Below are 23071 nucleotides of genomic sequence, written 5' to 3'. Positions count from 1 at the left end.
TGGAGTTGTGTTTCTGATACTTGATAAATATTCACTCTCCTTTTAGCTCTGGTTTGGTCTCCACAAACTCCGGAGGGAAATATCTGGCTCTTTAGCAAATTCGCTAACTTTGTCTTTCTGCTGTTTGGTGCTGTACAGGTAGGGGACAGTGGGTTTATGGAGCATTTTCACTAAAAACTGCTGTGTGCTGCGGCCGAAAATGACACTGAGAGTGGTGAAAGTGAACCAATATAGTAAAGTTGCAGGCCTTAAAACCAAAACTATGGGCTGCCCTGATAGCTCACCTGGTAGCGCATATGCACCATGTACCAATGCTCAGTCCTTACTGCAGCAACACCCAAGGGTTCAATTCCAACCTGCGGCCCTTTGCTGCATGTCTTAGCCCTCTATCTCTTTTTCCCCTTTTCGTGTCTACAACTATCCTATCAATTAAAGGCCAAAATGCCCCAAAAAATAAATAAATAGAGCCGAAAGACACTAAGCCTCTTTGGAGTTGAGGGGAACTGGAGACTGCTGATAATTCTCTGTGGATCTATTAGTGATACCTTTTGACATTACACATTTGTGATTTGATTCATTTGTTTATATAAAAATGTTAATTAAAGCAGTTTTAAACATTATAGGATTAATAGCCCAGCCACAGAAAGGCTCTTGATGGATAAGCGACCTGTTGAAAAACCACATGAATGAAACGTAAAGTCACAGTCCTGTAGACTAAATAATGGCTGTCACTCCTGCGAAGAACTCTAGACCCTGAAATTTCATGTTGTAGACATCTAGTTAGGCAAGAACTGCCGACAAGGTCCAATCCAAATGGATATTTTTCAACTTGAATAATGACTTAGTAACTCTAGCTCAGTCCTGAAGCAGTTGATGTCTCTAGACAGACATTTCCCTGCTTATAGACCACTGTTTTTCCTGGAGCTGCAGCTAAAGACCTTCTGAAATTTCCCTGGTGTTTGCTTGAATGAAGCCCACTTAAAGCAAAGGGGCCTCATGGAAACTCTCTGTGATATTGTTGTGATTTCAGCAACATTTAATCATATAAAACCCTGTCTAGGTTTACATATATAGACTCTAACTGTATTATATAGTGCTCAAGTGTTTATGAAACATTGCCTGCTGAATGTGTCTCTTTCAGTGGATTACTGGGTTGCATGTAAACCTAATCACTTGATGATGTGCCATGAAGGTGTAGTGCTTTTCTGAGACTGTAAATTATGGCTCTTGCACACATTGCCTTTAGTGTTAGTCTTTTCTTTCCTGTCTTCACTGGACATCTGAACAGTTACTTCTAATCATGGGAGTGAGGTGGCTTGTCTAGTGAAACCAGTGATTACAGTGACTTCAAGAACTTATGACTGGTGGTAACCATTTGTTCCTGCGAGTAATCCAAAAATTGCTTTCTAAATATTTTTCCTACCAAAGAATTTGGCTGTAAAAATGTTTAAACTTTTTCACAAAGTGTCAACCAAAGAAAAATTCAAAATACGTAAGGCTCTCCTTTTAATCAGTTTTTCTCTTGCCCTGTTATTTCATCTGTAGATGGTCCTGACCTGCCTAATGCCGTCGGCTCCCCTCCCTCCAGCCCAAACCCAGCCAAGAAGAGCAGCTCCATCAACTGGTCCTTCCCAGACAAGATTAAGTCCCCGCGCACCGTAAGGAAGATCTCCATGAAGATGAAGAAGCTTCCAGAGCTTAGCCGGAAACTCAGTGTCAAGGGGACCCCGAGTAGCAGTAACAGCAACAACGGAAGCAGTCATTTAGAGCCCCGAGCCCATTCTCCCCGAAACAATGTAAGCAGGTCGGAGGCTGTCCCCCATTCCTCAGGCCCTCCCAGATTAGCTGCATCTGGGGGAGGGCAGGCTAGCCGTAACGTGATCTCACGCTACCACCTGGACAGCAGTGTGTCCACACAGCACAGCTTCAGCAAGAAGAAAAGCAACGGCAGCTCAAAGTCTGCCAGTAAAGGTGGCTACCTCAGTGATGGTGACTCACCTGAGCTGGTGGCCAAATCTGGGAAGCATGGCTCTTCCGAGGAGAAGGGAGGGAAAGGCAAGGAGGCAGAGGGTGGAGGCGGAAACTCTAAACTCAATGGCACGGACTTAGACATTGATGCTTTCCGCCATTACAGCTTCACAGAGCAGCCCAAGTGTAGCCAGTTTATCTCGGGACTGATGAGCCTGCACTTTTATGGTGCTGAGGACCTCAAACCTCCACGCATTGACTCTCGAGATGTCTATTGCGCCATTCAAGTGGACTCGGTTAATAAAGCACGAACCGCTCTCCTCCAATGCCGAACTACCTTCTTAGATATGGACCACACCTTCAACATCGAGCTGGAGAACGCCCAGCACCTAAAGCTAGTGGTGTTCAGCTGGGAGCCCATGCCGAGACGCAACCGCGTCTGCTGCCACGGCACGGTGGTACTGCCTGCACTCTTCCGGGTGACGCGTTGCCACCAGCTGGCGGTGAAGCTGGAGCCGCGGGGCCTGATCTACGTCAAGCTGAGCCTGATGGAGCAGTGGCAGAACTCCCTCGATGGTGGGCCAGACGGAGACAGGGTGCCCCAGGTGTTTGGTGTGGAGGCGTGGCGGGTGGTGGAGAGAGAGAACACGGGACTGATGGTGCCGCTGCTTATAAGCAAGTGCATCAATGAGATTGAAAAGAGAGGCTGCCAGGTGAGTCTGCAGACGGATAAAAGAGTTTGGCTTTGAGAAAAAAAAATGCTATTTTTCTGCCAGAGCTGTAACAATTCCACATTTTTGCTGTACAATTAATTGTCTCAGAAATAATTGCGATTAACAATATAATTGTCTCTTTCAGTCAAATTTAAAAATATGTATTTATTTATTACTTTTTAAAACAAACAAAAATATTTTGGCTATATAATCACTGTCATGTGACCCAGATAATCTAATAACACAGCCTATAAAGTTAACCACGCCTCTTTATTATCATAAAAAAAAAATTCTAACTGTATCCCCTTTGTCATTTTTGTTGCTATGAACGTGTATAGGGTCAAGTGTCAACAACTAGCATAGCTTTTGCTCAACAGTCTAACCATATACTTGTGTAATTAAAACAGTCATACCCTTTAGCACCTTAGCTAATGTTAGCAATGAATTGCGGTTAAACAAAGAAACGGCTATTATGTAAAATAATTGACAATTAGACAATTATCTAATAATTGTTACAGGCCTAGTTTCTGCTGGTCATGATAAGTGCTGCAGCTTTTGTTCCCTTATTTATTAATCTGTCTGTTTTATTTTTAATTAATCGATTAATACTTAATCGATTAATACTTTACGTATATGTATGATGTATGAGGACACGTATATACAGTCAATGTGGGTGGAACCATTCAATTGAAAACAGATTCATTTGAAAAGACGTCTGGGCTGTAGGATGCAATAATATAATGTATTTTTGTATGAGATATGTGAGAGTATACAGAGAGAAATAATCCCACATTCATAGCATCCTTTTAGCTCAGTATGCCGTGAAACGGGTGCTCACCCTGCAGCCAGTTATAATGCTGGATGACTGGCATGAGCATAATGGACAGCAGAGATGTATTGCACTTCATGATGTCTCTGAGCCTTCCTGGGGCGGCTGGCTCTTTTATTCAAAGAGGAGAAAGACTCGGAGTTAAGAGACTGACGTGGTGTTGATGGTGGGGTGTTCCCCTTGATCATGTGATCTTGTTTTGTCCCCCCCCCCTTCACATTTCATGTGCTCTTTGAAGCCCAGAGAGAGTCTGCAGCATTTCTCCTAATTAGAGCTGAGACAGCAGCAGTAAAAGTGCCTGGCCGTTGTTCCTGACTGATCACTCTAGGGGGGCATGCCAGGGGCAGCGGGTGCCTGGGGCCAACAGACAAACATTAGGACTCTCCAAGGACCCTGTCTGTCAAATCAGACCCCGCCCTCGGCCATTGTGCAGCATGCTGGGCTTCGAGCAGGAGTAGTAACAGCAAACCTGATAGTCACTTGTTTAATAAAAGTTCAGGTTTCATTGCGTTTCTTTCTTGTTAGTAGATAATTAGTCTATATCCTTGACGTTCCACTTCCGGGATTATGCTTGGTTGTGTTTTAGATTCTGCGTCCTATCCTTCCTAACCATCCTGTCCAATCCCTTTTTTTCTCATTGCTGTCTTTTTCCACTTTAAATGCTTCACCGTTCCACAAAACACGTTCTCAGAGCTTCATTTTGCATCTAATCCTTTCTCGGGTGCTTAGCATGCAGACAAGTGCTGTTGTATTTAATGCCAACTCCAACTCCTGGTACTTCTGGGCGAGTGCACCCCCTCTCCAGGTGCTTTAGGAGGGGGGTCTGGCTAGCAAGAGAAGAATTGCCTCATTATGGCAGCTGTGTGCATTTTGATAGATATCTCAAAGTGGGGGTAATGCCCTTGCAGGTTCGAAAGTAAGTTTTCAAGATTAATTCAAATTTAAACTATCCATGAACTTTTTTTTACGCGCTAGGCTTCACGGAGTTCAAGCTCATATATCTCCTGTGCAACTCTAATTTATCATGAATTGAATTTCCAAATCTCTACTGGAATCTATAACTCAACCCGGGAGATCACTGAAATATCGTTTTGACCCACCCATGTCCAATGTCTTTCTAATACATTTATATTGTGTTATGGGTACGACTTTCGTATGAACTGAATCAAACTTCCTCACCGTAGCTATTCTCTTCAATCTGGGGAGTTCCTCGGCTGGAAAAGCTGAGGAACCACTCCTATCATTACCTCTAATTTTTTCACTCCATTAATAATCCTCTTGTCTTGTTGTTTCTACCTCTGGCTCTACCGGTACCCTTCACTCGATGTTTGCGCACTATTATCCTCCACAGCACGTTTTTTGCTGTGCTTTTCAAGTTTACAGACATGAGGTAGACTTTGACCAGGAGTATCGAATCGAGATCAATTGTAAGGGCTCCCCCAGGTTGCAGGCAGACAGAGGTTAGGATGGGGTTGACACCAGATCCCAGAGGAATGTGCAGGTTGTGTCACTAAAGCATGTAGAGCCAGACGTGCAGCGGTGTGCTTTTACAAATGATTATGTGGATGTTTGATGGAGACTCTTTCAAAAAAAAAAAAAAGTGTGTCCTAAGGGCTTCTCCAAGCTTTTAAGACGATGGATGATTGTGGGTGTTTTGAAAAGACTGCACATAATGTCTGTTAGACTGGAGTTATGTATGTGAGCACTCTGTACCCATAAAAAGAGACATTAAAAAAATAAAAAAGGATCTATCCCAGTAGCCCTCGTACTACTTTACATGACAGTAAAAGATGCACACAGATGTTGTGACATGTTATGAATGGCTATGCCCTATTTTTTTATGACTAGAACAGACATCTCAGCATTGTGTTGGTAAAGGTATACGTTTTTGGCTTGACATACACTTCCAGACTAAAGCCCTTTTCAGACATTGAATCGGTGTCATTGCCGGCTTCAGCTGTCTGTTAAAGGAATGTCTTTTGGGCTTTCAAACACAAGTCTCTGCTATGTCAATAATTAGTAAGTAATTCTGTAATGACTCTTTTCAAACATGACAGAAAGGCAGCAATATTTGGGCTATATGTGGCATCTGGCACAGACAAGAGACTGGCAGAAAGAAGAATTTCTGCAGTTTTTTCACAGGCTACATCAGTGTTTCTCAGCGAGTAAGTTACGCTTCCAGGGCGCGTTCAAGAGATGATGGGGGCGTTAAGGCGATATTTTGAAGGGGGAGGTTGAGGTGCCCTTGGGGGGCGTTTGTTTGAAAGCTAGTTTAAACCAAAGATTCACAATAACAATACATGTTTACACTTAAACTACTTGCAAAAAACAGTTTTCTGCAACATTAAAAACCTGCCAGTTCACGGCACTGCAACTGGGACGAGACGGTGGATCATTGTTCGGGAGCCGGGCTCCGTTCCGCCGTCAAAGCGGAAGTCAGAGCATCGTCTTAAATGAGCTCCGTATTTCAGCGTGAAGCTGCGTTCGAAAAATAGCAATCGCCCGCGGGTGGTGCAACGTCCTGATGTATTCTTTAATCCCCCAATGTAGCACAAGTAGACTTTATATTTCACAGTAACAGTTTTTCCAGTCTGATTTTTATAGAACCCAACGTTTCCTACTGTACCTGAAGGCAGCTTAATTTCCACGAAGAAAAGAGAAAGAAACGACCGAGAGAATTTTTTATTTTTTTACGGCGAGAGATATCGACTGTGCTTTGTTGTTTGGCAAACATTTAGCTGTTCCCCAAACTCCCGGGCGATTCAGGGCTTGTGTTTGCTGTTTTAAAACTTTCTTGTTGAAGCGATAGAGGAAGAGAGTCACTGTTTACTGTACAGGGACTCCACCTCCTCAAAACGCGCGATGTGGGGTTGCGCTTCTCCAAACGTTTTTTTCTGCTATTTACTCGCATAAAGACAGGCGATAGCAAACCTAGACTTTCAAACCTAGACTCTTCAAACCTAGACTCTTCTAACCTAGACTCTTCAAACCTAGACTCTTCTAACCTAGACTCTTCAAACCTAGACTCTTCTAACCTAGACTCTTCTAACTTATACTCTTCTAAGCATCAACAACGGCTCCTCACTAACTTTCAAAGGTTGTAAACTTATTTCCATTCGGCGTAGGTGTCGTTCTTCAAGTCGTTTGTCATCACCAAAATGAAAACCTTGTGTGTGTGTGTGTGTGTGTGTGTGTGTGTGTGTGTGTGTGTGTGTGTGTGTGTGTGGCGCGTGTTGGGGCGGCGTGTAATCCTGCTTTTACCCCATGATAAGTGCAAGCTTGTTTTCCGTTGGAACAATTTGAATGAAAAATAGATTTGAATGTTAAATTGCTAGCTGTTTCTGATTGGCTACTGTTAGTGTTTGTAATAATAATAATAATAATAATAATAAAATAATACATTTTATTTAAAGCGCCTTTCATGACACCCAAGGTCACTTCACAACCAAAAAAGGACATTCAAATTATAGTCATCTTCTAAAGGTGCTGAGGTTCACACCATGCAGCAGGCCTTTTGATAATACCTAATTATAGTTTGAATGTTACATATCTAGTAGTTCTGATTGGCTGCTGTTATTTAATTTGAATGTCAAATGGTTGCATTTAAAAAAAAAAAACTGTAAATATTTCTATTCACATGGCTTTTTTGATACCTGGGAAACTAATACATGTGTTGTTTGTCATTCAATGATTTGATTTATTGATTATTTTTAATAACAATAGTAACGACAATAATAGGCCTGTATTAGGGCGTAATCATTAATATCCAGGGCAATTAGCCTACATAATATTTGATGGGGGGCGTTAGGGACCTGGATAATGGATAGGGGGGCGCTGGCACAAAAAAGGTTGAGAACCACTGGGCTACATCATTAAAATATCATTAAATTATTTTGCAGTTGAAGACTTAATGACGATAAGCACGAGGGACGCTTGACTGCTCTTAGTGAAACCCTTAATCATTTTTCTCATTCATTTCATAGTCTGTTTGGTACATTTTAAAAATGTAATACCTTTTTTATAGTAGACTTCAACGGTGCTAAGTGTTGAGTGTTTTTCTAATTAATTAATCTGGTTATTCTATCTCTGCGTATTAACGTACTTTCTGTTAATGTGAAGTATTCAATTTAAACTTGATCAACGAAAATTAGGGTTAGGTGTTGTGAAAATATATCCATCCTAATGAGAGGATTAGAGCTTTAGGGAATAGTGATGAACATTTTTCAACATTTTATTTAGCCAAGCGTTGGGTTTAATCTAGAAAGAAATTGCCACATTAATGCAGCCTTACTTTTGTTCTTGTGTTGTTGAAGTTATTAGGGGTAGGAATCTCTTGGCAGCTCCCGATTCGATTCGATTCCGACTCAGAGGCCAACGATTTGATTCTAAACCGATTATCGATGCAACAATTCTTTTATGTACATTTCCATGCGTGATTTTTTTAAATATACATATAAATCTGAGTTTGCTACTCAGAGTTTGCTAAGCACTTCCTAGACAAAGCAGCTAGACAAAGCTTAGATTTTGACATATTTGTCACACACAAGTTTTAATAAAATGTTTTGTCTGCTGAGGTTTTTTTAATTTATTATTTTAAACATGCTTGTGAAAGTCACCTTCTCTCAGTGTAATCTTCCATGTCAGAGGCTCAGTCATGTTTAAAGGTGGATAATTGGCTTTTTAACATGAAACATGAGGTGGTCAGATGTAATGTGATTAAGATGAACAGCCGATATGTGTTTTGCCTAATTATTTTATGTATTTCGTATTAGATCATGTGTATATATACAAAATTTAATTAGTTTTTCCTTTTGGCCATTTTTGTGTTTTTTTTTTCTGCACTCTTGCCTAAACTCTAAGTTGTTGTCCATTCTCCCGTCCTCTTTCAGTCACTCTGTTTTCTGATTTGTACTGTCTATCTAGAGACAGTTTTTTTTTTTATTATTAACTTATCAGAATCAAGCATCGAATCGTTCTAGATAGAATCGCAACGCATCTAAGAATCGATTATTTTCCCACCCCTAGTCATGCGTTGAAGGTTTGCATTTGCTCTCCTGTGACATGTTTACATTCAAATGTGGGAAATCCTTGAATCATGCCAGGAGTAGTTCTGTCATTTTGTCATGAAGGTGCGAACAGATCATTACTTCCCTGCTATTGTTGATAAGAAAAGAGAGTCATGTTTAAAGGAAGTCAACAACCTGGTGAACTGACTTTGATGGAACGCTCAAGAGCATTAATGCGGTCAAATGCACTTTCCTTTCTTTCCTTTGATGTCTCTATAAAGTCTTTAAGCTGATCTGAAACCAAAAAAGAAACTGATCCCATCAATGGTTCTAGAGTCACTGAAAATCCACATTCCTGTCTAGGGAACTCGTTTGGTTTTGTGGTCATTGTGTCTGCCTTATTCTGCATATAGGTCTTGGCTGGTGCTGCCTGTTGTGTTGCCCGGCAGCCACAGTGCATAAGTGCAAGCCCTCTTTTTGCTAACAGCTGTTCCACGCCTGTGCTCGGCTCTCCTCCAAAGAGAGACTCTTTTTTTTTTCTGAATGGACTTGTTGTTCATTGTGCCCAGTGACTTCTGTTTACTCTCACACAAAGGCAAATCCCTGCCTAATCTGTGCTCCTCTCTCCCTCTCGTGTGAGGTTTAGATAACACTGGTCCACTCGACGAGGAGCGCTCACAAATAGTTGGTCTGGTGGAGAGACATAGTGCTCCTACGCTGGAGCCCGGAAAGGCCAGCAGTGTGCATATGTGTGTACAAATGTGTGTGCGTATTTCTGTTTGTGTGGAACTGGACCCAACCCGCCATTCACAGCCCACTGACTTAACACGTTACCGGGGCAACCACACCAGTTGGTCTGCTATGCCACATACCAGACAGACACATGTAGGAGAAATTATGGTATGTCTGTAACCAGGCCTAATCCCAACATAACAAGGAGAACACTGGTGCCAAGTTTCAACTATCAAATGTCAACGTCTGGAGGAAATTGTTAAGAGTTCCTTTAGGTCACTCCGTGGAGGCTTAGTTAAAGAAACATTAATGGTTCATGGCGCAGTGCTTCCATTTTTAATGCTGAGCTGTCAGCTTGGTTTTTAGAAGAGCTCAGTGTTTATCCGGTAAGTCATAAAGATGTGACATTTTCATCACACCTCTGAGTGTTGTTTGTCAAAACATGGCGACCATTCTTTCTTTTATTCACTTTAAAATAAGCAATGTGATGAAACTCAAGCTCACAGTATTAATTCACAGCAGTGTTTTAAAGTTAGACTATATATCATTTTAAGAAGTAATAACCAAATATTCCCTTTTACAATTGAAAAGTAAAATTCATAAGCAACAAAACACACTGTTGCTCATTTCAGTCAACTCAGGAATTTTACCACTACAACCTTACTTGACTTGTAGCTTATGATGGCTAATGTTAGCTAATTTGCCGTGCGACTGACATTACTAAGTCATGTTGCTGACATTTAGAATTTACCACACTATCCTGTAGCTAACTGTTATTCGGCAAATGGTAGTCTTTCCTTAAAGTGTATAAATAAGTGAATAAGTAATACAATATTATAATAAAATATACTTTTGCTTTAGATAGTAGTCTACACTTGAGCTTTTGCCGCCAAAAGTGGTCTTGTATTACCACTAGCTTATTTTGGCTAATGTTAGCAACATATTGCTTTATCATGCTGACTTTTGACTCCTCTCGTCTGTTACTCTGCATTTGTTGAACAAGATGTAGTCTCATCTTAAATGTTTAAAACTGTCTCTGTTGAGAACACCCAACTGGTGGTCAGTTAAGTCGAGTTAGTTTTATTTGTCTTGCCCAAGTTTGTGTCAGGGCTTTAAAATGTGTATAACATATTACTTTGTCTGTCTTTACACCCTCGATTTGGACAAAAAACTAAATCAGAAAAATAAAAAGGGAGAATCCTTAAGAAGAACAACAGAGGGATCCCTCTTTCACGATGCACATACATTGAAAAGGTGCAGTATCTGCAGAGTAGACAGAGGTATCAGAATTGAGATATAGAGAAATAGGATTACTATACTAAGTAGATCAAAAGTAGAATGTAATGTATGTTAAGTAAAATAAGTATATAGTAAATACAGGTGATGGCGTTGTATTGCTCCACGCTAGGCCTCCTGTGTTCCATCATAAAGTGGGCCCTGATAGAGTTAAATATACAATATATAATATGTTGTCACTCATCAAGTAAGCTGCCATTTTGTAGAAATAAAACAGATAAGAGTTTTGAGACACGTGGGTTTTGTAGTTTTGGCTTCTGCCCAGCACATTGTTTGAGTGCAGTCTTGATCGATAGCGTTGTAAAAGTGTCTGCCTCTCTGTCAAATGTTTTGTTTACTTGACCTACTTGTGCGGTTATATGTTTCCAGGTGGTGGGTCTCTACCGTCTGTGTGGCTCTGCAGCCGTGAAGAAGGAGCTACGTGAGGCGTTTGAGAGAGACAGCTACGCCGTGGAGCTGTCTGAAAACGTCTATCCTGACGTTAACGTCATCACAGGTAAGTCGATCACTGGTAACAGAGAACATAAGTACAGAGTCCCTCACCACACACACTCAGTAAAATTAGGAATTGGTTATTTAACTAGGTGGTTTTTCCAAAGAGTGTTTGTGTCCCTCTTGTCCCGTACTTCATTAAGATATTACACTGAGTATACAAAATAGTATACCATTAGGTTTCCCATGAAACCGACGGAACAGATGATCCGAGATCAAATCTATTTCCATTATCGGATATTCCACCGATTATTTTCTAGATGGTCAGAAACTAGTGAATTGCTCATCACAATCTCCCAGAGCCCAAATTAACATCTTCAAAATGCTTGTTTTAGCCTGAAAAAAAATCACTTACGCTTAAAAGATATCAGTGCAACCTCTAGCTCACCTTGTAGAGTGTGCGCCCCATGTGTGTGCGAGCAGCGGAATTAACTAAAATCAGGGTAAGCTGTAGGATTTGCAGAGAAGAAGAGTTACTTAATAAAGAGAGCAACATTAATAAAAAACAAAAACAAATAGAACGTCTCTCAAATGGAGTCTGGATTCAGTATTGATCCAGTCCTTGCCCCAGTAAACGTGTCTGAACTGATGTGTCCTCTGTAGATAGGTTAGCACATGTGTACGTCTAAGAGAAGAGCGTGTGTGAGTTTGCTGTTTGTAGTAAAAGCATTCCAGCAGTCAGCTAACAGTGTAGACCAGTGCCTGAAGGAAGGACACACACACACACACACACACACACACACACACACACACACACACACACAAAAATCAGACCATGTTGTACATTCAGGTCATTCTTTCTTTTTCAGGTTTGTGGTTGAGACATGCTTATAGGACACGTTTTAGTAAATACAAAGTACTCTGCTTATGATGGCAGAATAAGTGTGAAAGTTGTTTTATTGTCCCACTGCAGTGCTGGAAATTTTATGTCGCTCTATGTATTATTTAAAGGCATTAATTTAGATGCCACTCAGACTCCTGTGAGTTGCAGCCTATTTCCGCTTCGTTGCTGTGAAATAAAAAATGGAAACAGTCTTCAGCTTACAAAAAACAGCCGTGTCATTGGATTGAGTAATGACTCCAGCAGTGCGACAGATGAGGGGGGAGGGCGAAGTTGTAGAAAATGACCTGGTCATGATTTTTTGTTTCTCCCACAAAAAGAGGAAGACCGTGGAAACCCCTGGGCATTGTAGGAGCTGCTGTTGGTTTTGGGAAGAGGCCCCATATAGGCGTCGTCCTATCATGCCTGCTTTGATCCACATGCATTTGCATGGCAGGGCAAAGAACACAGTTAACAGTTGAGCGGGTCAGAAAAAAAGGGCCGGACTAGCGAGGATTGTTGGTTTTTGCTCGCTGCCTAAATTTGCTCCAACAAGCGAGTTGCTGTTGCAGATGGACCTGAGTGAGTGGAAGAGGGCAGGGAGAGGGGGAAGGGAGGCAGATGATGGTTTTATGGTGTGTGTGTGTGCTGCAAAAATGTTCATCTGCGTTATTATCATGGGTTTAGTCTTAAAACATACTTTCCTGAAACATTTGGTGAAACAATGCCCATTTATTGACTTTATTTAAGTTTTTTTGGCAGTATTTTGAAACGTAATCTCAATGTTTCAAGGAATGCCTTCTAATTTGAATTCATAACTGAAGTGAAATGGCCCATCGTGTTATATTGTCTACATTTTTTCAAATGTAGAGGCTGATTCAAATGGAGTGTCTGCAGTGTGGAGTCAGACGAGACTAGCTAATGAGCGAACAGCATCGGATGAGCTAAGAGGGCTGGCGTGTCACACGGCTAATTTAAAAGCAGAGGTAGTGAAAGGGATTATCCAGAGATCAGAGTTCAATCCAAAGCTTGCAAAACATGCTCAGTGTGCGGCCCGCCATTGTTTCAAATCACAGTTCACTCAAAAGAACCAGAAAGGTGTTACCAACACGCTGTGGAAAAACAAGACAAACCATATTATCTTCAGCAGTTTGTTTTCAGTAAACACTCTTTCTGCTCTCTATTTAATCTGTTCATGTGTGACACTTTAGAGGGCGGTCATAGAAAGAGTGTGTTGCCAGGGGCGTTTCTAGGACTTGAGGAGGTTTGGGGCTAAATAAACTGAATGCAATGCAAAACGGGGATTGGCTTGCCCAGCTTGTTAATAGCCATTGCATGTTTATTTTAGCTGCCCAGTTTGTAGATGTTAGTTAAATAGCACCAACATTTGGCCTAATCATAACTGGCCTGGGAACCCAATTTTTATGTAAATTTGTATGCCCCTATTTCTACCTCTTTCTGAATCAATGTATGCTGGAAATATCTTTTTGTAAAGGGAAACAGATTACAATCCAAATATAAAAACATAATTGAATATATTGCAGTAAGGCTCTCAGGCATTCAGTATTGCTTTCAACTATATATTCTCCTGTAGATCGACTTTTCTAATTATATCTGAGTCAGCACACATGTAGCCTAGGCATCATTTACTCTTTCCTCTTTTGCATCTTTTGTTGGGGAAGTAACCTCCTTAAATGTGCGTATGACAATTATTCACCTCAGTGATACATTCATTCATTTTGATGCATTAATAAACCCCTGGACTGTAATATTTCAGATGTGTTTGAGCAAGATTTCTGCTCATGTTCCAAACTTTGTGCACACACAACTTTGTTAAACTATAACTCATCCCATCTGTGTTCTCTGTGATTTGGAGGAGTTGTGATATTTTTATAAAAAAATTAAGTTATAATAGGCTATTACAAGAATAAAGTCAGAAATACACAGAGCACAAACACGACACATCTGCCACTACATGCCCACAGCAGAGCGCGTTAGATGATAGCAGTCAATTCATTTTTCATTTAATTTTGTTTTAAATGAGTGTTATATCCTGTCTCCTATTCTCAGCTACTTTACACTGCATGTACCAAATAAAACTTTCCTTTATTAATCCCATAAGAGAGGTAGAGGAATTAGAATAAGAGTCTCAAATTGTCATTTTGAGTCCAGCACATAACGTGTTGTTTTTGGTACAGATTTAACAAAAAATATATAACTTGTTTATAAGTAAGCTTTAGAGATGCTGGTAAGCAGATTTGGTTACCTTTTGACAGAGCTTGGCTAGCTGTTTCTCTCTGTTCCCAGTCTTTATGCTAAGCCAACCCTCTGTTGGTGGTCGCTTCATATTTACTGTACATACATAAGAGTGGTGTCGATCTTCTCATCTAATATTACGTGTCCATTGTTAGCAGAATTTCTAGCAGAAATTCGGGAGCAGCCAGCCCCACGTGGCGCGTTCGTCCAATCAGCTGCATCCAGTCGCGGTTGTAGGAGGGTTTCGACTGTTTTCTTTGCTTGTCAGTGGTCGGTGAAGAGAAACTGGTGGCAAGCTCACTAGCGTGCAATGCTGGGAAGCGGGGCACCCCCATCCGTGAAAACAATGTGTATATGGACATGTACCATAACCCTCGGCAAGAAAGCTAATTAGGGTATTTCCCAAAAGTATTTCATTAAATAGTTATTTAAAGTGCTTCTTCTTGTTTTCAACTGCTTCAATTTACATTCAGTAGTTTCCCTTATTAATGCTGTTGGAGAAGAAGAAGTTTTATTGGAGCAGGACTTTTAGACAGTTTAGACAGCCTGTGTAGCCATTTGTGTTGTCATATAGTTTTAATACATTAGTTGCTCAAATTATCAGATGATGTTTTTCTTCCCGATAAGAGAGAGGCCTCACTCAGTAGTTTGGAGTAGTAATGAAGGCCATTAAAATCTCATAGGACTGTTTGGCAGTTTAGTTTATGACATCAGCAGTGCCAAGTGACAACAAAACCAGTCTCTAACCTCAAAATAAAAAACGATTTATTTTGGAATTCACACCTTACAGATCACTCTGGTTGGATTTAACAAATACACATTGAATCACTGTGGGAAAAGTTTGGTTTTAGAGGACACGGTAGCAACCTCAACTAATGATTAAGCCCTCAACTCAACCTGTTTTGGCCTTTGTGCGGAAACAAAGCTTCCAAAGTGATCCAATGATGAGAAACTTCCATCCAAATATCTGTCCTCTCTCCTGGGAAAATGAAACCAGTGTCCCAAGCCCTGCTGGTTGACAGCTCAGCACAGTTATTGATCCTTGTTTGAGGTCTTCTAATTTGCCTGGCCTGACTCGTCTTTTCCATAGCCTAGTTCCCTACTTTGCCCCCCACCCTCAGCAGTACACCAGTGAAGACATGGAAAGTCATTAACAAGTGCCCCCTTTGTTGCCGAACAAACACAGATGGTATTTGGCTCACGCATGGGGGATTAGCTGAACCCTGGGCTGTCCGGGGAAGCAGACAACCACTTTACAGAGAGCTGCAGGACAGTGTAAGTGTCAGAATATTTTTTAAACTGCAGGTCAGGAATCGTAACGACGTATTTCTGATGATCACAGTTAGGAATGGGGTTTACTCATTTTAGGGTTTTGGGGGCTAAGGAAAAGTTCAAGAAACTACAGGGTAAAGATTTACCGTGCCACCGGATAAGGCAGTGGCACACACATCTCCTCTGGCCCCCCCTAGTGCTGTGGGGGCGTGCAGGACAGCAGGGAGGGGGCAGGACGGAGAACAAACCCCCATTTGTTCTCAAGGCGAGGCGTTGACTGCAGCACTGACAAGCGGAGTGACCTTCCGCTTTGTTTGAACAAGAGGTCAAAGGTAGAGCCGTGCCCCAGTGAATTGTGTGCCTTGTAGCGTTTGGTGGCACATTTGGAACATTTAAAAATCTGAATTGATTAGAAAAAAACCTTTTGCATCACAATTCTTCTAGCTGCTATAGTATGTAGCTTTAATTGCATGCTTTGAAGCTTTGATTTAGGGGATTGTTTTTCTTCATTGCTGAGCTGCTTTTGATTGCAGTTCGGTCTCAATCAGCCATACGTGTGGGTGGAGATGTATGTATGTGTTGTTCTTATCCCTGCTGGTATGAAGCCAAACCCCAACAGTTTAAATGTGAGAGAAAAGACACTCAGTGTGGGACTGTTGTCAGCTTGGCTGTAAAGGAAAGTGAAGCACCTGTAGGGGAAGCACACCTGTTCACCCCTGAGTACATGACCTTGTGTGTATATGTGGGTGAGAGAGAGAGAGAGAGAGAGAGAGAGAGAGAGAGAGAGAGAGAGTGTGTGTGTGTGTGTGTGGATCAGGCACCAACAGGGGCTAAGACACAAAAGTAAACACTAGTAACTGACTCATAGCAGGCTAATGATCTACCTGAATGGCTGTATTCTCCTCACTTTAGACAAACACAAGCACATGAGCACAAGGTTTGACTGACTGCTGTATTTTTTTTAATTATTGAAATGAAAAGAGCCTAAACTCAGCCTAAAATCCTCATATATTGCATGCGAGGTATGAAGAGGATGTTTTGTTTCATGAAGCAGTGCTTTCGTAAAAACCTCCTGCGTTTGTTGTGTCTAGATGATCTGCCTCACAGCACATCCAAGGTCAGAGGCTCCACCATGCTTGAATTTCCATTTAAGGCATAACAATGACAAATCCAGTGGTACCTCTCTGCATTTAAGTTGCACACTCGCTTTGCAGAGATAAGGGTGAAAACAATTTTTGCTTCCAGACGGTCTGTTTTTCCTGCGATGAAACAAGCAGATTATTATTATCTCAGGTACGTCTAAAGATTTGCAACGGAAAGCCGAAGGATGTTCACAAAGCATTTCTGTGTAATCAGATTTAGAAATCAGCATGTCTAGAGGGTTATAAAGGAGAGAGAATGTATCTTGTGTTTATGTGTTTATGTGTCCTTATCTGCTCATACCAGATTCCATACCAAACCTGATGAAGATAAATGATAACAGAAGTGAATCAGAACTGAAAACATAAAATGAAAACATGTCGGCACAGATCCACTACGCTGGCTCAGAGGGCGCAGGGGACATGTTCAATTGCAGAGACATTTTATGAAGTTTTAAGTGCATGTTTGCCTGAAGCCATGTCAAAGTCTGAAAGTCTGGCCCTGCTGACCCTATAGCTGTCATTGTGTTGGTCTACCTGAGGTGGGAGGGCTGACAGTGCACCACTGTGCTTGTTTTGGTATGAGTTGTTTTTCTTCAGACAGAGCCACTACTGCCTGCCTCAGGAATGCACAATATATCTCTCTCTGTATCTGTGTGTGTGTGTGTGTGTGTGTGTGTGTGTGTGTGTGTGTGTGTGTGTGTGTGTGTGTGTGTGTGTGTGTGTGTGTGTGTGTGTGTGTGTGTGTGTGTGTGTGTGTGTGTATATGTGTGTGGGTGGGTGGGTGTGTGTGTGTGTGTGTCAGGACGTGTTGAATCTCGAGTACTGAAGGGGCTTTAAAAGCAAGATAACAAAGTTGCCATTTTTTTCTGTTAAGAAGGTAGCTGGCACAAACAGCACACTATGTATTATTTACCTGTATTATATATTATATTTGTGGGGACAGATTCACAGCATTGAATAATCATCACAGTCACAGCATTTACAGTCTAAGCCCATTTGTAATGCTCGTCGTGAGACTAGTTTTTGTATAAAATACATTAACAGTGCAAAACAAAAAATAAATATTATAAAAGAAAATACCATAAAAGCAGTAACATGACTCTACAGCACAGAGGTGCTTTGAGCTAAATGCTAATGTCATCTTGTTTACTGTCGGTACGCGATCTGTGCTGCCTGCACGATCCTTTATGCGCACGCGCATAAATACGTAGTAGAAAGAGTGACGGTTTCCCTGCGCTATTTGTATCACGCATGCGTTGAAACACTTGACGGCCAGGCGGCACAACTGACAGCATATTTTTGTGGGCTACATTTTATGTTATTCATTATGCAGTTCACGGCTGGTGATATTTAAATTAAGTACTTATTGTCACTGATCCAAAACCGCATATATCGATGTCTGTGTACTACACCTTGGCGACATTGTTATTTTTGTGACATGTAGTGTGGGGATGTTGTAGGGCTGAACGATTAATTGCATTTGCAATAATATCGCGATATGTTAAAACGCATTAGCTCCGTTATAAAGATATGGAGTGGAGGAGCTGCCACTGAGAGGGGTAACAACCACTCTGATAAATGACGTTCAGGGAGCTTTCACAGCAGCGTGGCCGCGGTGTTTCAACGGTTTTATTAGTACAGTTAATCCCACGGCAAGAACACAGCAACTAACGTAACGATAACCTGTCTGAGCAAGTGCAACGTTGACGATGTCATGCACACGGCACGCAACTTCACGAGGGGGAGGGGCTGGAGGCAGCTCCTCTCTGTGCGCTGTAAAGAAAATACACCGTTGTATGTGTATGTATATATATATATTTTTACTTATTTAACTGTATAGTAAAGTAACAGTGTATAAAAAGTGCAATCCACATGTTTACATATGTTTATTACAGTAAATAATAATTAAATTATGTAAATACTACTTAGTGTGGTAAAGCCACATATTTGTTTTTATATTTCTGTAATCTGCACTTTAGTTTGTGTGATTTGTTTCTGACTTTCATATGAATGTTTACACCAAGCTTGGTCAGTAGTCAATATAATACTGTGACTGAAGTAGTTAAATAAAAGATGTCATTCATATAAATTCATGCATCACCTAATTTCATCATCACATACAGGCCTGGCCTCCAGGAAAGAACAGTTTGTTTAATCTATCTAATCGTCTGTTGTTCATACTATACAATGATTTATTGTTTGTCTTAGTTGAATAATACAGACAATAAAGACAAAGAAAATAATCGCAAAAATAATCGCATCTTAAGTCACAATCGCAATATTTGGGAAAAAAATCGCGATTAGATTATTTTCAAAAATCGTTCAGCCCTAGGATGTTGTGATGTTTTTAACTGTAGCTTACGCTATGCATTACGAGGTGTTTACGTGGTTGCCAATCCAAAATAATAAAGGAGTTGTTACATGTTACATGAACATACAGCATTTTGGTTACATGTGGAATGAAGTCTGAGTTTTTCTGTCACTGCAAACCTTCAGTTTCCTCCACACTCCCCTTTGCGATTCATTGCTATATGTGAAATGAATGAAATTCCTGTGGTGCAAAGGTGCACAAACGTGGAACAGATCGTGCAGTGTCGTAAATGGATTATCATCTGCGCATGCGAGAACATATTGCACATACGCATGTCGGATCGTGCAGGCAGCACAGATCGTGTACCCACACTTACAATGCCTACAATTGCAACGCTAACATGCTGATGTGCAGCAGGTATCACTAGCTGAGTTTAGCGTGATAGCATGCTAAGATTTAATAATCAGCACTAAGGGACAGCTGAGGAATATCATTAATTTTTCAGGTATTTGGTCATTAGTTTATGCATATTGGACAAATATGAATTTTAACCAAACTATGACTCTGATACTCAAGGAAACACCAAGTTATTAGGATTCATCATATACAGAGCGTGAATATGTGTTCCAAATTTGATGGCAATCCATCCAGTAGTTGTAGCTAAATTGCACTAAAAATCCTGATAAGACCCTTATAAGAGTGCCTTGGTTTCAAGTCACGTTAAATTATCCCAATTATAATCTTCTGTGAAAACATGCATAAATAAAAAGGAAGTAAAAAAAGTAGTGAGGAATAAGTGATAAAAAGATGTCATACAGTTTCTATTATTTATACCTGTTGGACTTTTTTTGTGGTAGCTGTTGGGATTGATGAGGTGTTTGATCAGTTCATGTAACAGTAGATCATCTCCCAATGAGTGTTCTTATGTTCATGTAGCAGTTGGAAAGGAAGACTAAATTTAAGTTTGTCGTCACCTAAAAACACTGAAATTTAAAGTTAATTTAAAAACATTTGTCTGTTTACTTCATAAGATCATTGGGTGATAGAGCCACAATGCAGTTAGGAATAGACTGCAAAGCTTTAAGCTTCAGGCTCCCTTAAAGAGCAGAGCTGGGATTTACAGGGATTACAAAGAGAGCATGTTAAATTGTGCCCTCCATTCTCCTCACTGGGCCTAAAGAGATTTACGGTGAATCTTTAGTTCGCTGTAAATAGAAGGCAAGAGGCAAAACACCTTGGGTGTATAGGAGGAGAACAGTGATGTAGAAGTGATAAAGTAGGAGCTCCTATTTACAGCATCCTAATCAGAATCAGTTACAAAAGCTCAAGGGATTGTGTCACTGTTTTGGGAATTTCTACAAACAGGATGGTCCTTGACATAGATACATATGTCTTTTTACCTGCTTTTACACTCAAACTTATTGTTGTGCTGCTCTCGAGAAGTAATCTATGGCAATAATTGTTACACCATAGTGGTGCAAAGTGATTTTCTATTTATTCATCTTCTTACAGTTTATTGACACTTGCTATGCACCAAACATTATATAGCAACTCTATATCCAGCTATTCAACTGATTGATGATAAGGCATGTTGGCTATGCAGCAAATACATATTAAAGTACGTATGTTTAAATAACAAATATTAATGGCTTGGAGCAGACAATTATCGAACATTATGTTATGTTTATAAGCAGCACATTTGTTTTTTTATTTGGATCTCTTTTAGCTCATTGGATAATCTTCCAAGAGCCCACAATAAAAACATTTCAGCAAACGACAATTCATAAACAAGTCAATACATAATTGTCGATCATCATTATCAACAGTGCATGGGTATGAGCTTAGATAGCAATGAGCTCAACTGAGTGCAGGAGAACTGTAAACCATAAAAAATGAACTTAGCTGTTTAGGAGTAATAGGAAGAAAAGTAAACATGCTGCTTTAGAGTGAAATGTATCTCTACTGCAGCATTATAGCACATTGATACTGTCAAATACACGAAACCTGAACAGAGACATTAAATGATAAACATGTTAGCACAAGCGCTTGGTGTAGAAATCAGCAATCTCTGGCATCTCAGTGGAAAATAAGCCTTTTGGAAAGAGTCGCCAGGGTCCATAGGTGTGGACAGCAAAGACAGGAAATCTCTTATTCTGGCTTGAAATGCATGTTTGAGCCTAACAGCTGATTAGATAAGTGGCAGAAACACTAGGTTGTGGGAAAACCAGCAGCCTTAGCAGTATGACTTTACCTCAACAAAGCCATCTTGAAGCGACATGATTGGACTGGTGGCAGGTGAGCTTGCTTCTGAAATGTTCAAGAAGCAGCAGCAAGTGTTTGCAGCAGCAGCATTGCAGAACAAAACCGCTTAATTGCATTGAGTGTGTTGGATATTTGGATTTAGTGTGGGTGAATTAGTGGACGTTGAGTAAAGTATTAGCCTACACATTTGGTTTGCAGCAGCACAACACAAGTTATCTGCTTGAACTGGCTCACAGGCCTCACTCTGCTTGTTGTTAGTTTCCTGTCATAAATTGGCCAACGTCAAGTCTGTCAAACATTTCTTTGTGAACGAACAACGCTGACTCTGTGAAGTACTCTTTTAAAGTTGCATTTGGGACAGCAGACAACTATCGGGTCCTTTGCATTTCTAAATGGTTTGATCAACAGCGTGCTCCATTTGCAGGTGATTTTATCATTCTACTGACAGTAACCTGTACGTCTTTTAAAATTATATTATATAGTGTTCCTCTTTACAGACATCCATGTGTAGTATTACTTTGGAGCATAACCTATGTTGCTGATTACACAGCCCCCAGCTGTCTCTGAAAACTGATCCAGCTTCATGCAGAGGGAAAAGAGAGCAGACACTCAACACAAAGAGCTGTCACATTGCCAAGCGCCTTTCTTATTCCAGTACTTTTTTCTCCCCCCCCCCCATTTTTGCCTTTGATGAAAAGACATGCCAGCGATATTTCAGGGGCTTAGTGGAGACAGACAGCGTGGGTTTCATGTTTTCCCGTAGCTTTTGTCTGAACTACGGGAGGCTGAAGTCACAGGTGTGAATGCGCCATCACAGACAACAGCCACCCCCCCCCCCACTACCACCACCACTTTTTGGCTGCCGAGTCAACGCCCAACACCAGGCATCTGGTATCTCAGCGGACGCCACAGGGTCACCGTTGGAAACAATGGGACCTTAATTTGCAGCCAAGACCTTGCGCCCAGTTTAGCGGTTTAAAAGAGAGGAAAAATGAAAGCTTTTCATTTCTCAATGACAACACTTCATAAAGATACAGCATGTTTGTAGTGATTTGTCAGGTAGTAAAGGTCTAATAATATGCTCATTTTCAGGTTCATGCTTGTATTTTGGGTTTCTACTAGAACATGTTTACATTCTTTAATTTCCCCAAAAAAACACCTTATTTTTCTCATACTATCATGCATCACTCTCTGTCTGAAACGCTCCATTTTAGCGCCCCTCTCTTTAATGCTTTGATACTTTCACAGTATTTATACAGCACCTCGTCCTGCTTTGTAATGAAAAAAAGACATGGAAATCTCACTTTTTTATATTATTGGACCATTAAAGCTGTCTGTGTTTTTACTTCAAGTGTGGGAAAACTGATGTTCTGCAAATAAGTCGTCTACAGTTATTCACCGATAAATGTAACATCCATTCACTACCTTGCTGCAGCAGTTTGCCTGATGCTCTATTCTCTTTCACTTCTCAGGCGTACTGAAGGACTACCTACGAGAGCTGCCCTACCCTCTGATCACCAAGAACCTGTACGAGGCAGTGTTGGAGTCCATGGCCACAAGGCCTTTGCGGATAGGAGCAGCGGGCTGCGAGAACGACCAGTCTGACTCGGAGCACACCGTCAGCCTGCTGGACAACCTGCCAGATGTGGAGAGGGTGAGGAAGACAGACTGTACATCTCCCCACTGTCTCTAAAAGTCATCATAGTGCTAGAATATTGTCACAGAAGTGGTCATGAAAGGGATAATTGTGGCATAGATAATGATGGCCATGATAATAATGCTACATATCACTACTGTTTAACTTCTATTACGTAGACTTTTACATCGGGGGGATATTAGTGGTGGCATACCGTCCACAGGCATGTACCAGTATAATTTCACTGTCCACTATTTTCAGATTAATCATAAATGACCCAAAATGAAAGTCTTTTTGAGGCAGATATAAATGTAAATATTTTTGAGTAATTAAAAA

At 40.8% G+C, this 23071-nt stretch overlaps 1 protein-coding gene across 3 annotated transcripts in view; it reads left to right on the top strand.

Moving 5' to 3' along the window:
• The window catches only part of syde2 (synapse defective 1, Rho GTPase, homolog 2 (C. elegans)), a 52229-nt gene that overhangs the window by 21002 nt on the left and 8156 nt on the right, over positions 1-23071 (top strand). For all 3 annotated transcript variants that reach the window (XM_039812248.1, XM_039812251.1, XM_039812249.1), the window contains exons 4-6: positions 1546-2681; positions 10914-11040; positions 22572-22753. In XM_039812248.1, the coding sequence (XP_039668182.1) occupies positions 1546-2681; positions 10914-11040; positions 22572-22753 (1445 nt within the window). The remainder of the gene's footprint in view (positions 1-1545; positions 2682-10913; positions 11041-22571; positions 22754-23071) is intronic.

Source organism: Perca fluviatilis, chromosome 9 (assembly GCF_010015445.1).
Source record: "Perca fluviatilis chromosome 9, GENO_Pfluv_1.0, whole genome shotgun sequence".
NCBI lineage: Eukaryota > Metazoa > Chordata > Actinopteri > Perciformes > Percidae > Perca > Perca fluviatilis.
The sequence above is the reverse complement of the archived record's forward strand: the minus strand, read 5'-3'. Positions and strand labels throughout refer to the sequence as shown.